The 18,080-nt window shown below is 37.0% G+C and overlaps 1 protein-coding gene across 1 annotated transcript in view; it reads left to right on the top strand.

The window, feature by feature from the left end:
- Dpyd (dihydropyrimidine dehydrogenase) overlaps positions 1–18,080 on the top strand; it is a gene marked incomplete at its 5' end in the record, with an annotated part of 793,723 nt that overhangs the window by 621,087 nt on the left and 154,556 nt on the right. Inside the window, one exon of the mRNA XM_005389092.1 lies at positions 13,593–13,735. Within this exon, the coding sequence (XP_005389149.1) occupies positions 13,593–13,735 (143 nt within the window). The remainder of the gene's footprint in view (positions 1–13,592; positions 13,736–18,080) is intronic.

The raw sequence follows: 18,080 nt of genomic DNA, 5'->3' as shown, positions 1-18,080 counted from the left end.
CTTTGAGCAGTTTCTTTCCCTTTCACAGTATCTACTGTACCTTTCAGATTTTATTTACTCTTTCAGGTTCTTTCACTAGGGAGATAATATGATCTTTACACACGTGGGTCTGATTTATTTCACTTATGAGTATGGTCTCTAGTTGCATCCATTTGCTTATAAAAGCCTCGAGTTTATCTTTCTTTATAGCTGAGTAATACTCCATTGTACAAAAATACCACACCATTTTATCCAGTTCTCAGTTGATGGACATTTGGGTTGTTTCCAAGATTTAGCTATGACTAATTGTGCTGATATAAATGTGGGTGCACATATATCACTGTGGTGTGATGTTTTCAGTTCTTCTGGAAAAATACACAGAAGAGGAATAGCTGGGTTGATGATCTTCAAGAAAATCATACAACATGACCCAGTTGGATTCATTCCAGGAATGCAGGGATGGTTCAATATTAACAAATCGATAAATGTTATACACTGTATGAATAGAGCCAAAGACAAAAACCACATTATCATCTCAATAGATGCAGAAAAAGCTTTCAACAAAGTCCAACATGCATTCATGATAAAAACCCTACAGAAAATAGGAATAGATGGTCTTTACCTCAGTCTGATCAAAGCCATCTGTGACAGACCAACAGCCAGTATCATACTAAATGGACAAAAACTGAAAGCTTTCACTTTAAAATCAGGAACAAGACAAGGATATCTGCTGTCACCACTCCTGTTCAACATAGTTTTGGAAGCATAGCCACAGCAATTAGACAAGAGAGAGAAAGAAAGGGAATAAGGATAGGAAAGGAAGAAATAAAATTATCACTATTTGCAGATGACATGATACTTTACATGGAAGACCCCAAAAACTTCACAAGACGACTCCTGAATTAATCAACAAATTCAGCAGTGATACAAAGTAAACACTCAAAAATCAATAGCATTCCGGTACACAAACAACAAACAGACTGAGAGAGAAATTAAGGAAACATACCTTTCACAATAGCATCCAATAAATTGAAATATTTAGGAATCAACCTAACAAAAGAAGTAAAAGATCTATTCAATGAAAACAGTACTCTGAAAAAAGAGATAAAAGAGGATTTCAGTAATTGGAAAAATATTCCTTGCTCATGGATAGGAAGAACCAACATTGTGAAAATGGCAGTACTACCAAAATTGTTGTACAGATTCAATGCAATCCCCACTAAAATACCATTATCCTACCTCACAGATCTCTAGAAAACATGCCTTAAATTCATCTGGAACCAGAAGAGACCCAGAATAGCAAAAGCAATCCTGGGCAACAAAGACAAGTTAGGTGGAATCACAATCCCTGACCTGAAATTATACTACAAAGCTACTGTCATAAAATCAACCTGGTACTGGCTAAAAAACAGACCTGAGGATCAATGGAACAGACTGGAAGAAACAGCCTCAATCACAAGCACACTCAGCCACCTAATCTTTGACAAATGGGCCAAACAAACTCACTGGAAGAAAGAAAGCCTCTTTAATAAATGGTGCTGGAAAAATTGGCTTGCCACTTGTTGAAGACTGAAAATAGACCCAAGTCTATTGCCATGCACCAAACTCAAGTCAAAATGGATCACAGATCTCAACATTGAAACAGAAATACTAAATCTGTTGGAAGAGAAAGTAAGTAAATATGTTGAAGACATAGGGGTAGGCAGAGAGTTCATGAACAAAAACCAAACCACATGTGAAATACTTGAAAGAATCAACAACTGGGATCTCATCCTACTGAAAAGTTTCTGCACATCTAAAGAAATCACCAGCAGAGTAAAAGGAAAACTCACAAATTGGAAACAATTTTAGCTGACTGTCCCTTGGACAAAGGTCTTCTATCTGGAACATATAAAGAATTTAAAAAAATCAGCTCCCTTCGAATTCGAAGACCCAATCCAAAAATGGGCAGCTGAGATGAACACACTTCTCAGATAAAGAAATACAAATGGCAAATAAATACATGAGAAAATATTCAACATCATTAGTCATTTGAGAAATGCAAATTAAAACAACATTAAGATTTCACCTCACCCTGTAAAAATGGCTAGCATTAAGAAATCAACCAATAACAAATGCTGGCGAGGCTGTGGAAAAATAGGAAGTCTTCTCCACTGTTGGTGGGAATGCAGACTGGTGAAACTACTGTGGAAATCAGTTTGGAGACTCCTCAGCAAACTAGGTCTAGAGGTCCCATTTGACCCAGCTATTCCGCTTCTGGGTATTTTCCCAGAAGACCTGAAATCATATCACAGCGATATATGTGCACTCATGTTTATAGCAGCACAATTTGTAATAGCTAAATTGTGGAAGCAGACCAAATGTCCATCCACTGAGGAATGCATAAAAAAATTGTTGTACTTTTACATAACAGAATATTACCCAGCTATAAAGAAAGATAAACTTGAGGCTTTTACAGGTAAATGGTCACAACTAGAGACCATACTCATAAGTGAAATAAACCAGACCTCCATGTATAAGCAACGTATTGTCTCAGTAGTGTAAGAACCTGAAAGAATGACTAAAAATTCGGAGGTATGATAGACATTGTGAAACAGAAGGAAAATGCTCAAGAGTAAAGAGTAACTGGGGTGAGGGAAAAGAGAAAAGAAAGAAGGGGAAATTATGTATGTATGTATATACAGGATAGCTAACAGAGTTGTACTAGTGACTTCTATCGCTTTACTGAAAGGAACAGTTAATGATTACTTATTTCATCAATCTTGAATGTCTCTATTTGTTTTCCGGAGAAACCACTTTGAAGATATCAATACGTAATACAACAACTATTGTTAATTTTCTACCACTTTGTCTGTAACTCTGTATTGCTTGTATTTTTCTTATGCTATTTTGTAAATGGATGTCTGTTTGTTAATATGTTTTCCTTTTATTTTTAAAATAAATTTTAAAGAAAGGAATAGCTGGGTTGAATGGGACCTCTAATCCTAGTTTTCTGAGGAATCTCCACACTGATTTCCACAGCGGTTGTACCAGTCTACACTCCCACTAACAGTGGAGAAATGTTCCTTTTTTCCCACAGCCTCTCCAGCATTTGTTATTGATTGATTTCTTGATGATGGTCTTTCTTCATGTTGAATATTTTTTCATATATTTATTTGGCATTTGTATTTCTTCATCTGGGAAGTACGTATTCATCTCCGATGCCAATTTTTGGATTGGATCTTTGAATTTTGGCAGCCTGATTTTAAAAAATTCTTTATATGTTCTAGATAGAAGTCTTTTGTCTGAGGGACAGTCGGCTAAAATTTTTTCCTAATTCGTGGGTTTTCTTTTTACTCTGTTGGCGATTTCTTTTGATATACAAATACTTTGCAGTATGATGAGATCCCAGTTGTTGATTCTTTGAAGTATTTCCCATGCAGTTTGGTTTTTGTTCATGAAATCTCTGCTTACCCGTATGTCTTCAAGATTTCTACCTACTTCCTCCTCCATTAAATTTAGTGTTTCTCTTTTAATATTTAGATCTTTGATCCATTGGGACTCTGGTTTAGTGCATGCTGATAGACAGGGGGTCTAGTTTTAGTCTTCAGCAGGTGGAGAGCCAGTTTTTCCAGCACCATTTATTAAAGAGGCTATCTTTCTTCCAGTGAACATGGTTAATTGTCGTTATTCACAGATGACGTGATACTCTAGATAGAAGACCCCCAAAACTCCACCAAAAGACTTGTAGATATAGTAACCAAATTCAGTAGTATAGCTGGATACAAAGTCAACCCTCAAAAACCAATAGCATTCCTATACACAAACAGCAAACACACTGAGAAAGAAATTAGGGAAACTCCACCTTTCACAATAGCATCCAAAAAAATGAAATACTTAGGAATCAATCTAACGAAGGAAGTAAAAGATCTATATAGTGAAAATTACAATACTCGGGATTTTCCCAAGGGTAAAAAGTAGCTCCCATCATCAGTGTTATCATTATTATCATAATATTCCTTTTTCTCCTTTTCAAATAAGCACCTGTGAAAATGCAAAGAGCAGTTGGAACTTATGTGGCAGGAAACGTTTTGCTTTGAACACGCTGAAGCAAAGTCAGAGAAATGTTCGCATCCCTAGCGCACTAACGCTGCTGTGGTTCAAAATGTCTCTTTCGAATAGTCCATCTTTTTATACTTATAGATAAACCCTTTTAATTTATAACCAAAATATGTTGCCAAAATTACTAATCTGGGAGAGACTGAAGGATATGATGACCTGAAAATGCATAAAATCCCTCATATTTCACCCTAGCAGTGGATTTTACTGTGACATTATAAAATAATTGTCTTCTTGTTGTAATACATTATGTAGTCATGCAACCTGCCTTTCTTACATGTATTTCACTCTTTTTTGCCTGGATTTCCTCATCTACACAATGGCAATAATGCATATGTGATTTATAATAATGTCACGAGGTAAATTAGCAGAGCAATTGTTATAAAAATGGTATTGCTATTGGGTTGGGGTTATCATTTCGTTTTATCATGAGTAGACCAATAGCTTAGAAATCACAGAAAGTCTCAAGGAGTTCTGTGTAACCCAAAAGCACTGCGTTCCCCTCGATGGTTTTAGTGGGGTAAGTTGCTGAATAGCAGGGAAGGGCTCCTGTCCACTGTCAATGCTGAACACTGCCTGACGTCTACCGAGCATGCACAGTGACGCCTGCTAACTCCACTTTAAAACTATGGGCCATTTTTAGGTAAAAATGTACTTAAATGTTTAAGACTTACAGTAAAGCAAAGTACTATTTTTTGTTCTTTATGCGATTATAAAGCAAACAATATATTAAATAGACTACATGTATTTATAATAGATGTATATTACCCTTGGTTGCATTAGCCAATTACATGAATCAGTTTACAAAAGTCTCCATTCTTATTTCCAAAGAAAATTCATATGCTGTAGCATCCCCCATGTAAATGAAAAGAACTCAGAAATTGCAGTAATGTACCTATTTCAGTGATCCTTTTTCTTCTAGCTGTGTCTTTCCTCTGTGTAAACATGTCAGCACACTGGATTTTTTTCTAAATCTGAATGTCCTTTCTGGCCATATTGAAGAATGTGCTTACTGTACTGTTTCATTAAACTGTTGTGTTATCAGGTAATTGTTTAAACATAATGCCATAGCACTATCAAAAGGAAAGGTGAACTAATAGCATTTGCAAATGTCAGGGATTATCTTAACACTTTTATTATAGTTTCTAAAAAGTAGGTTCAGGGCATTTCTTGGCAATTATTTCTACAGAAATTGGTTATTTAAATAAATTGCTAATTATCTGAAGATGACAGTATTGAAAATGCTACTAATGAGTTGTTTAATAAGTAAAGCTTGTGGTGGCCACCTACAGGTTGGAAATGGAAAGAACATATATATTATGTGGCATAAATATTACGTCTTTCCTTCTAGTAATTTATTTAAAAGATATTTAGCTCTTCGTTGGAAGTCTTGGACAGTGTAGTGAGTTTCTAAGTTCTTTATAGATTATGTTGTTTTTGTTCTACATTCAATTTCGCTTTGCTTCTGTAATTCCTATCTTTCTTAGATATAGTTATCATTGTTTGTATCTACTATGGTTTTGTAATTTATCATTCCAACTGAAAGCTTTTTGGGTAAAAGTGGTTGCTATTTATAATTACATCATGTAACTAGAAGTAAGTACAGGTATAATAAATTGGGCCTGTACTGGGTAAGCTGGGCCGTGTGTTCACTCTCGTTAGAGCACTTACTCACTACTCCTCGCACTGCACTCTTATCCAACAATTAACATAATGATACTTTCCTTGGTTTATCACCTGGTTAATATATCTTTATTATTTATAAACAGAACTCATCCTTCTAAAAATTAGTATCTTTATTATTTTTAAAAATAACTCATCTTTCTGAAACAATTTATATTCAAACATTTAAAATAAGGAAAAAGTATATCACTGCTATTAAGAGTACGATATTGGGAGTTAAGTGTACCTGGGTTCAAATATTGGATCCTCGCTTTTTTATAGAGTGATCTTGAGGGTGTGACATTTATCCCCACTGAGTCTGAGTTTTGCATCTATGAAATTGAGACAGAACACCTCTGTCATAGTGACATCATCATGAGAGTGTATGCAAAAATACGTAGGGAATTAGCTGGCAATTACAGAACACTCAGAAGAAGAGTTAATACTTTACCTGCTTAATATAAAAATTTCTTTTTAACTATACTTGTTTTTCTTCTATGTTATCTTATTTCATCTCTACTATCTCCTGCGAGTCTATACAGCATGTAAGATTGCTCTTTAAACTGTCATGATGAAGCTTACTGTATCCTCAGTGTTTGAACAGAAAGATGTCATATGTCCTACACTGCTAGCCTTTCTCTTGCACTGTGCTTACTAAGGAACCATGTGGATTCAAGGGGGAAGGAAGTCCCAGTAGCTCGGTTCATTGCTGAATTTATAAAGCATAATAGTAGAAATGAGAGTAATAAAACCAATAATATATACTGCTCTATGTCTAGTTTTTAAAAGCATAGAATGAGCCATTGCTTCTTGACTACCTTTCAAACATTTGAAGGCAGCTACTATTAGGATTGTAATAAGCCACTGTACGGGGTGTGGATGTGGGGTGTGTGTGTGTGTGTGTGTGTGTGTGTGTGTGTGTGTGTGTGTGTTTGGGTAAGAGAGAGAGGAAGAGAAATATTGAGGGGTCATCCTATTCTCTTCTTTTTTGTTAATATTTTACTGAAAATAGTGTGCGCAGAACGAATGTGTTTTTGTCTGGAGGTAGAGAGGATGGAATCACTGCACATTCCATATATAAAACTTTCCCAGCACAAATTCTAATGACACTGTTGGTATTACATGAATTATAGGAAGATTATGGCAGTAGTCATTTGTCATTGCCTTGTAAGTTATAAACGTCTTATCTGAAAAAAAACCAAGGTGAAGCGTAGCTGGTCAAATGGCAAAGTTTCTTTTCCCGCTTCTCACTGTTGGGCTTCCCTGATTTCCCGGAGATAATGGCTTTTAAGAGTTTAAAGCTCAACACTCTTCACGTTTGCAGGCACACACACTAAATGTGATCATCCACTTTTTTGCCAATGAGGAGACCATAACAGGTATATTATCTTATTCCTTGTGTTTAATTCTTAATGTTATTCACTGAAGACATTTGGATGTGAGTTTCAAATGGCTCCTAGGGTTATCAGGCATCTTTGTGCAGTAACTTTGTATCTGTATACTTTATGTGCTGTGGTAGGCTCCATAGAACTGACTATCTGGATGAAAATGCACACGTATTTATATATGGTAAATTACATGCTGAGATATAATAAAGATTTATTCATTAAAATTTTCACATTTAAAATGGTAGACTCAAGCTATGAATAGTTAGAATTTTCTAAAAAATAAAATAAATATGGATTATAAAGAAATACCCCGTATACCCTGTAAGTAGTGTTTTTCTTGTTACGCTTATAAATGAATGTTTATTTTTCTGGTTAACTTTCTCCGGTTTGGGTAGTAACATACACATATATACTGTGAGCTAGGCACTGTGCTGACTACGAGCTGTATCACTTAATACTCTCTAAACTGCTGCGAATTATTGACATAAACGTCCCTGTTTCACAGATAGGAAAGACTTGTGTGTTAAGAGGTTCAGGATCTTGCTCAGAGTCACAGTCACATAAAGCAGCCAAGCTAAGACTTAAATGCAGTTGTTGGACGTACGCATCCGCTTTTAGCATTAAACAGTATAGATACCGGTTTACTTAGGTAAAGACAATACACAGACGCCGCTGTTTGCAATTTCCCAATAATCATTGAAACGTAGGACTCTCCTGTCAGAGACTTGCTTTTTACTCCCAGTCTATCCCTTTTAAACTGTGTGACATTGGGCAGGTTATTGATTCAGCTTGAGCTTCCCCTTATTCGTATAAAAACAGAGGGGACAGCGTTTGTCTCCACACAGTCGTAAGGGTTGAGTTACACAGTGTACATGAAGCTCCAGCCCAGTCCCGGCCGGATGGAAATCACTGCATGAAGGAGTGATCCTGCTCTTCCACCAACAGCAGCTGACCCTTTGAGAAAGGAAAGGACCCCGCCACTAGTGAAGACGGTTAACTCTATTGCTTTAAAATAAAATGCCTGGCACAGGCTGGCTGCAGAGTTACTGAATATAAATTGACTGGACTTAATTGAATATGTTATGAAGCAGATAAACATAGCTAAAAAGATACGAAGACTTAGAAAAACATAAAAATACAACTTAAACATTTTTATAATAAAGTTTTCAGCTTTTCTGAAGAAAACAGCTTAGTTTATTTTAATAACAACATAAAACAATTATTTTTGCTTTTTCCCATTTCTCTCCTTTAGATTTCACAGCTTTACATGAACGCTAGATCCTTTTAGTACTTCAGTTTCTGGTTGAATTATGCTAACGTTCTCAGAGGACCATGTGTAAAGATGCATTTTTAAGCAGCTATGCCTCACATATTTATCAGTGTTTTAGCTTCATTAACATTTTAAACTTGTTTTAGGAAGGCATAAATTTGTCGGTGCTTGATTTATGTGCGCATATAAAAATCAATCTTTCAGCTCCTCAATCCTTGAATTTTTTGATTTGTTAATATTTTCTTTTGTATGGGTAATGCTAAAACTGTTAACAATTAGATAGTCAAAGTTCAATTTCTAATGAATTTGTTACCCACTAAGTTCATTATATTTTAATTAATGTAATCAAATTAAAACTACATTTTCTTTTTGTATACAGAGTGAGCACAAGTGAGTATGTCTTATAACCCAATTTCTGTTTTATTGCCAGCTAGACCTATTATCAGGGAGTTTATTGTGGACTTACTTCTTACAATTAATTGTGTAACAGTAGCTGTCCTAGGAGTCAAATGATTAGGAAAAAAAAAAAAAACAGAATTAAACTCAATTATTCAAATTCTGGTTATCCAAAATTAACATATGTTCTACACTTATCTTGCCATTAAAAATTCTTTTTTTCTCCACAGACAAACTCATTCAAAGTCCATCACTCTCTCCTTTTTCACCACTAAACTTCATTTCTCATGTTGCCATTTAAAACCCTGTACATTGGTTTAGTACGTGGATCTTTTGACTCTCAGAAAGTATTTACATATGTCTGCTTTTCGAGATTTTTACCTTGGGAGTCACAGTATTATTAAATTTACGACATTGCTAAATTAAAGCTGTTAGGAAAGGAGAGAAAGGAAGGAGCTGAGTGGCTCTCTCAAGATGACAGAAGACATAAAATTCTATTTTGCTAGGCTCATGCTTCTGTGTCCAATTTAAAAATTTGTTTCGTTGTATCTCTAAACCCGAAAGAACAGAACGGGGGGCAGTGTCAAAGTAAACTAAATGCTTCCTCTGAAATCAGTCATCATTGAGGTTAGTGCAGATCGCAATAGCAAGTTCTTGTCCGATTTTTCATATGTGCCTTTAAAATACATTAAATCATATAACCCTCAAAATAATGCTATGGCACTGTTATCAGTTAGCTGTGAGTCTTTTTGTTTGCCTGTCTGCTTTCTTTCTAGAAATCACGTTATTGAAACAAATCTGTGCTTTCCCTAGTGGAACACTGGTACACAATGCATAATGAAGCTCAAATAATTAACCATGAAACAGCGTACTACAGTCACGAGGGCTGGTGTCTGCAGAATCCATCCTGGGTACATGGTTAGGGCACAAACTGAGGAGTCTGGAAAATAAAGATTTAGATGCTTAATAAATGTGTTATGGACAGGCAGATGGACATATAAGGATAAGTGAACGTTAAGAATCCTAATTCCATCATATTACACCCTTACATACGTATCAACTCATATTATAGCTAATGGTAACATTTTTGAAATTGTATTTAAAATGATACTGCAAAAATAACAGTGTAATTTCCCTAAGGAAAAATGGTTTCATCACAATCAGACTGACCAATAAATTCAAAATCTCTAGCTTACTAAAATATTTTTCCAAAGTATGAATGAATCCAAAAGAGTTGTATGCAGTTTATTAAAGATCTGTGACTTCAGTACACTGATTTGATACTTAGGTTTTGACTGCTTGAAGGGCCCAGAATGATTACAGACCAGAAGTTCTAGTTCAGTCTACACCACCACCGACTGCTGGAGGGCCGCAGTATTTTCAGCCGTAGCTCATGGCAGCAGCAGTGTTGCAACTCAGAGTTCCAGTTCACAGGTGGAAGCTGCAGTTTGTTCCAAAGGTGGGACCTAAAATGGCTTGGTTTTTATTGGAGGGTTCCACACAGCTGAAGCAGAATGGTTTGATGTAACTGAATTTCCTAACGGGTTCATTGGCCCCCTTCCCACATAGACGAGAGATTAAACTGCCCAGTACCTATCAGTTCATTTAACCTTATAGGATTTCAGTGTCGTGATTGAAAACCTGTTCTTTCCGTAAAGGAGGAGCCTAAACTTACATTTCTAAACCCCTCAAACTGACTTCCTTCTGGTCTCCTACTCCTGTGGTTCTGGAAGTCTCTCTGCAATCTAATTGGCTTATGTACAAGTCTGTATTATACTTTCGTATGTATTTCCTGCAGACTAAAGGTTTTATTTTATATTGAACTTACTATTCCTTCATCTCTGGAGTCTTAAATCTAAAAAGAAATTTCTATATTACAATTTTTAAAGATCTTTTTCTACACCTTCAGTTTCCTTCCAGAAATTATTCCTGGTGAATGAATGTCATTTATAAAGTCTATTTTACCATAAACATGCAGAGAACAGGTAGATTAGTGTCATATTAAATCAGTTGAGTTACTTTTAAAAATCAAATGAAGTTTATGGTGGAAATAAAAGCTTACTTTAAAAATTTAGTATTGCCCAGCAACAGAAGGATACATTTCTTCATTTTTAGATCGTATTTTCTCTGAAACTATAATTACCCTTAATTTTTTAAAAGATTCCTTTATTAGTTTGAAAGGTTTTTATGTTCATTAGGTAGATTAGAAAAGTTTCAGAAAAGGAAGAAAAATGCAGACTAGAAAATGTCGTATTGACCTAATTAAACATCCTTAAAGGCCAGTGAAGATTTGCTGATGTTTTTTACACCTGTGTAATAATGTTGCCCTTTAAATATAACTGGTTAAATGTTCAAAGCTGTGTCCTGGGATTTTGCCATTTGATGTCCATTAATATCAATTGGAATGTGCGGCCAAATCCCTGTATACCACTTTGAAATTTTACCCCTTAGTGTTAATGATAGTCTTCTAACAGTGCAGTTAGAAATAAATTATTTATCTACTTAGTTCAAATTTTCTTTAGTCTCTTGGGTCAACTAAATGAGGGGGGATTCCAATATTTCTTTATTACTTCAAAGCGACATGTATATAAAGAATCCCTTAGCTTAATATGTGTTGAACATGTCAGTTATATTGTGCAGAGATAGGTATATATCTGTGTGAAGGTTTAAGTTTTAGGTTTCTGTAAAAATGCTTTTCTTTAAATTTTATTCTCATTTGGATTTCTTTTAATGTAGCTGTAGTTGTGTATCTATGATGTATATATGTATTCTTAATAGAAATTCTCCTCTTCAGTATCTTTGGCTTTTTATGATTCAAACATGAAGACTATACAGAAATTATTGGTAAATAGTTTTATATAAAAAGTAAGTCTTGACGTCCAGTTTCTAATTTTCTTTAATTTAATACTTTGTATTCTAAAGTGCCAGCTTTGAATACTCTTGAGAAATACTAATAAATAAAGGTTTTTTTTTCCTTAGTGTAAGAGCAACAAGCTTTGTGTTGAGTTCCGAAGCATCTATTATGCATGCTTTTTGTTCTATCTGAAGTGGATATGGACAAGATGAAAAAGAATGTCACTGAGGTCCTTTTCTAATGTATCTTTTTAGAGAAGCCTTAGGTTCCCAGAAAAATTGAGGGGAGTACGAAGCGTTTCCACATACCAGCTGCCCTGGGGCACATAGTCTCTCTCATTATTAACAACTTCTCCACAGTAATATATTTGTTAAAATTGATGAGCCTAAACTGACACACCCAAAGTTTACTGTTGTCAGATTTCACTCTTGGTGTTGTACTTTGTATGAATTAAGACAGATGTGCAGCATCATGCATCTACCTTTACAGTACTTTCATTGCTCTGCCTACTCCTCCGCTCTTCCCTGTTCACCGCCTCCATAGTTTTGCTTTCTCTAGAACGTAGTATAGCAGCTGGAACTGTGGAGGCTGCATCCCTTCCAAGTTGAAAGATATCGGTTTCAAGACACATACACTCTAATTAGTCTGTGTGCTTTCTGGAAATGAGAGTGTGGATCTGTATGTATTAATAATACTGACTGTGCTTGTGAAAATGATGGTGAAATGCTAAAAGGGGCTGGACCTGATACATGTGTTTTTTGTTGGGGCCTGACTTAGGATAATGTCGAATTGTTGTACAAGTAGAGCTGTCTTTAATTTAAACATACCTTTAAAGAACTGCTGACTTTTGAATGAACAACAGGAAAGTCAACTTACATTACTCTGTTGTAAAAGCATTAATTTTCTCCGGGGTATTTAACACTTGAGAGTCTCAGGATCTAAAGGAGCTTTAGTACAGTATGTGCATGCTTAAAACTACCAGTGTTCTGCCCACCTATGTTTTTAAGAGCTTAGGGGATGATATATTCACAGTGTCTGGCTAATTGAATGTCTATATCTATCTATCTATCTATCTATATAAAGAGAGGGTTTTTGTGTTTGTTTGTTTGTTTGTTTGTTTGTTTGTCTTTGAGCAGAATTTCACTATGCAGTTTAGGCTGGCCTTGAGCTCACTTTGTAGCCCAGGCTGGTCTCGAACTCTCAATAATCCTCCAGCCTCAGCCTCCTGAGTACTGGGATTACAGGCATGCACTACCATGCCTGGCGTATAGATGGATAGATAGATAGATAGATAGATAGATAGATAGATAGATAGATAGACAGATAGATAGATACATAGAGAGAGAGAGAAAATTTGATCCTACTCAGTTCTCTTTAACTTAGTTAAAATTTTCCAACGCATGAGAAATTACATTAAGCTCATGATGTCTCTTCAAATTACAGAGCATGCATGCGCAAAGCAATGTGGGATCTGTGGAGGCACTGGCACCTTGCTCATTTTACAGTGTCTACGCTCACAACAGTTGCTTTACACTTCGCAGGAACATAACACAGTTTCATGCCTGCTTATGTACTGTGTGTGGATTGTTCTTTCCTTTTCAAAACCTTCTGTTTCTTGATCTTTTCACAAACAGATGCTTGAGTGTTCCATATGATCTTTACACATTACTGTATATCAAGTGTATTTTATGCAAAAGTTCTAGGATTGCTGTACCCACTGCGTAACTTCTCAGCATTCAACAAGACCATCAAAGTTCTTAAAATAAATGCACGTGCATTGACAAATTATCTGACATTAAAACGTAACATTTATACATGATGTCCACATGTGCTAGTAGAGATAAGGGAATTTGAAATTCCTGCAGGGCACTACCTAATGGTAAATATAAGGCAGCACGTCATAGTGTTCAGTCTGCTAAAAATTGATTATCCTTGCTTTCTGTAGGAACAGCAATCAGACCTATTGCCTTGAGAGCTGTAACCTCCATTGCCCGCGCTTTGCCCGGATTTCCCATTTTGGCCACTGGTGGGATTGACTCAGCCGAAAGTGGACTTCAGTTTCTCCATGGTGGAGCGTCGGTCCTCCAGGTAGTACTTGCTGTGCTTGGATTTTACGTATTGTCCGTCTCACAGATACAATATGTATTATATGACCAAAGCCTGTTATATTATTCTACTGAAGGAAATACTGCGAAGTTAAAAGGGCAGAATATGTTAAGTTTCTCTTGTGATTTAGGAACAGAACTGAACTTCATTTCCTGTTGTGTTGAATAGGGGGAGCCTACAAGCACTCTTTGTTTTTTAAATATGTTCATTCACACATCTATCTCTAAAAGAAATGACAGCGGGTGCTATTTCCAGTTGGGTGAGGGTTCTTTTCCTCAGTTTGGACAGCAGTCAGGAATAGGCAAAGTGCAGCTCTTTTAATGTCAACAGCCTTAAGTTTTGAATGTCAGGGCTATGGGCTCTGAGTGATACTATAAAGGTGGATGTGTATTGTTATACATCTGTCACCTCCTGGGTCTAGTAGCTATTGACAGACCTCAGGAACATTTCCAGTGATGGCAGCTCCAGGGAAATTCTCCATTTTCACTCTCCTGTTCTTTGGTTGCTGGCTACTGTCAGTGTTACCAGACCTGGTTGCTGGCTTTTTTCTGTGACAGCAGTGTTTATCATCACCATCTGTCAGTGTACCAGTTCAGCTTGTGCTATTCAACATAGATGGCATGAACAGGCAAAACGTACCATCCAAAAGAAGCCTGACGACTTACACAGCAGCATAAGGAGGAACAGTGTATCCTCCACCCTTAAGGCTGTAAGGGAGGTTATCTCTATGGACCAAAGGGACGTGCTCATGTACAACATTCTGCTAGTTAACCGTGGATTTTCTGTTTAGTCGCGGGTGCGGGAGGCTATTCATGGACCCAGTGGAAGATAGCTGCAGAGGGGCAACGTCACCCAGAGAGGTTGTGGGATGGAGTCACCTGGCATGGACCTGCCAGCCACCTGCACTGCACCCCAAGCAATGTCTCCCAGGGACTTCATATGTCCGGACACAAGGCCTTTGGGGTAGCTGCAGCTGTGAAAGGTGAAAGAAAGAGAAAATAAAAATTTGAAGTAACTTTTGGGGAGTTCTGGGCCCTAATTTTCTGTCTGTGCCAAATACATACTGTACTACTTGGAAAAAAATCCAGATACATGAGAAAACCCAAGTAAAAGTAAAACATCCATTGGAAAAAACATCAAATCAAAGATAAGCTCAGTACATGATCAGCATCATGAGGGACTGAGATGACCAAATTTGACTTGGGACTTCCTGGCAGAGAGAGAAAACATTATTGGCTTTTTAACTTTAAAATATAAAAATATATTGATTGTTCCCCTTCTTGTAGTACAAAACTGAACAAAATTCTATCATTGTCTTTACAAAGACAATGCTTTAGATGTGGTAAATTCTACTCTTCATTGCACCTCCAGAAATAGTACACACTGCATAATTTTTATTATTTGTACACTTGTTCTTTCATAATGTTCCTCAACATGTGTCTAGTACTGTTGGCACATTTCAGCATAGAAGCATTTCTCTGATGAGCCCGATGTGCATGCTGGGCTTTGGTTCTGACTGACACAAGGATACATTTTTGTACGTAACTGCAAGACCGCAAACTCTCAAGTAATACCCCATTAATGTGACTTCTCACTGCAAAGTATTGATGGTAATTGAATGCAGGGTGTTTACAATCACTTATGTCCTCTGGCTAAAGAAACAGTAATCTGCAAATATGTTTTACTGTTAATTTAATGGTCAGAATTAACATCGCATCATGAAATATTTATTAACATATAGGGAGATGTATATATTGCATATATGCAGCGGTCAGTTTTTTAATTTGTTTGCTTCCTCGTCTATCCCATACTTGGAGTCAAAGTAGGCTAGCAACCTAGAAACAACAGGTACAGATTAAAAAGTAATTCTCTCCTCTCTGCTAAAGACCCAGAAAGAAAACGCTCTAGCAAGACAGTCAACTTTTGGACAATCTTTGTTACATCTCAGCCAACATCATGGATAGAAACTTCACCCCTACAGCCATCTATACAAAGTACAAGTAGGCTACCCTAGTGTGGGGGTCTCCTCACTCACCATGCAGCCCTGCATCTCCACTGGGCGGCATCTTCCGTACATGCAGGAAGGGTGACCTTCTGTCCTGGTGAGTCATGAGGTGTCCCTTCCCCTCTGAGATGGTGCAGAGCAGATGTAGGAGGGTGTTAGGGCTTTCATAATTTTTGTGTTGAATAAGATTACTGTGCTTTCCTCCTCCCCGTGGCATCAGTGAAGGCCAAGCGGAGGGTTGCAGCAGCACATTGCTGCCCCTCCCAGCCAGGGTGGTGTCTCTGGAGGCTTGCTTCCATCCTCCTCCAGTCAGAACTGGAGTCTCGCCCCATGGGAAGAAGTCAAGAAGGCCTCGGTTCTATCAGGGCGGCATCCTTCCCTTCCCTGCCAGATAATGTCGAGGAAAGCCAGCTGAAAAGTAAGTTTAAATGAGATCAAGAGTCTCTTAACACACCAAATGTCAGAATTTCAATCAAAAACCATTTTTATACAGAAAGACATCCAATTCAAATCAATAGTTATTAATACCAAAATGACTGCAAAACTTCAGTAACCTGACAGAGATGTAAGAGAGGATACAATCAACTTGTATTTATAACTAATTGCACACATGCTTGAAACTAATTTTTGTTTAAAAATCTTTCAACAAAAAATAGAAAATTTAAATAAAGATAAGTGGAAATTTTAGGTCTACAAAAATTCAGTAACTGAAATGCAAAGCTCAGTTGTGATGAACAGCAGGACGGAAGGAAGGGAAGGGAGAATCAGTGAACTGGAAAACAGAGCAATAGAAATCAGCCCGTCTGAGCACTAGGAGAGAAGAGTGAACAGCCGTGGGGAGATGCGAGCCCGCAAGGAAAACCGCAGCATTCAAATTGGCTGAGCTGCGGAGGCCTTGTGAGTGAAGGTGGGGAGGAAAGGGATCGGTGGCTGAAAACTCTCATTGGTTTCAAAAGACAAAAACCTACAGATTCCAGAAACCAAGGGACCCTCACACGGGACAGACCCAAAGAGATCCTGACCAGCATACAGTTAGAGTCAAACTGCTGGAACCTGAAAACAGAGGAGACCTTGAAAGCAGCAAAAGAGAAAGGATGGTTTACCTAAGGGGCAAACATTCCATGAACAGTGGAAATCTCATCAGCAACTCTGCAGTCCCAAAGGAAGGGGAAACACATTTTTAAGTGCTGAAGTAAAATAAATGTCAATGACGAATGCTATTTCTTTAGGCATGAAGGAAACCCAAGACCTTCCCAGCTAAGGAAAAATGAAAAGAATTTATTGCCAAGAGACTTTAACTAAAAATGATTGGTGAAAGTTCCTTAAAAGAAAGGAAATCATAACAGAATTTACCTCTGGACATCAGGAAGGAAAGAGGGGTAGGGACCGATTTCTTCAAAATGAATCCAAAAGCTAACAAGTACCGGGCGTGAACGTGACCTGAACTTATTTTCACGGGCACAAAGTAATGCGTGGTTTAGAAAGATGTAAACGGGTTATGAGATGGATTTCAGAATGGACCCCTGCTCTTTGACGGATTTTTATGGGGATAGGCGCTCCAGTCTTGGGGCACATGTATTTCTCAATGTGATCTCTTCTTGTTGGACTGTTCCTTTAATTAGTATGTAGTGACCTTCTTTGTCACTTCTAATCAGTTTTATCTTGAAATTTATGTGTCTGATGCTAGAATTGCTACACTTGCTTGTTTCCAGGGTCCTGGTGCATAAAATGTTGCTTCTATCCTTTAAGTTTTAGACTATGAATATCTTTTCTTTTTTCTTTTTTTTTTTGGATTAGATGAGTTTCTTGAATAAAACAGATTTTTGGATTCTGTTTTTTTGATCCAGTGTGCCAGTCTGCGTCTCTTGGTTGGGGAGTTGAGGCTGCTAGTATTTAGATGTCTTGCATAGATATGTAGGTTATCTACTATCATTGCCTTCTTTATCTGTTGGTAATCATTTATTTTCCTTTCTGGTCTTTTTTTTTTGTTGCTGTTTATTCCATTGACCTCACTGGTTTTCTGTGTGTTTTTAGAGGTTGTTTCTGTCAAGACTGTTCTTGAGTATTTTCCCTAAGCTGTTTTGCACTCTTATCCTCTGAGACTGTCTTTTTCATAAAAAACCTTATTTCTCCATCTATTTAGAAGGATAGCTTTGCTGGGTAAATTCATCTGGGTTGAAAGTTATTTGCTTTTAGGGCTGGAAATACATCACCCTGAGTTCTTCTGGCCTTTAATGTTTGTACTGAAGAGTCTGCTGTGATTCTAATTGGTTTAACTTTGTGTGTGATTTTTTCTTTTTCTCTGGCTGCCTTTAAAATTCT

The sequence above is a fragment of the Chinchilla lanigera genome, unplaced genomic scaffold (genome assembly GCF_000276665.1).
Source record: "Chinchilla lanigera isolate Chin_1 unplaced genomic scaffold, ChiLan1.0 scaffold00034, whole genome shotgun sequence".
Lineage (NCBI taxonomy): Eukaryota > Metazoa > Chordata > Mammalia > Rodentia > Chinchillidae > Chinchilla > Chinchilla lanigera.
This window is presented reverse-complemented; position numbering and strand designations above follow the sequence as displayed.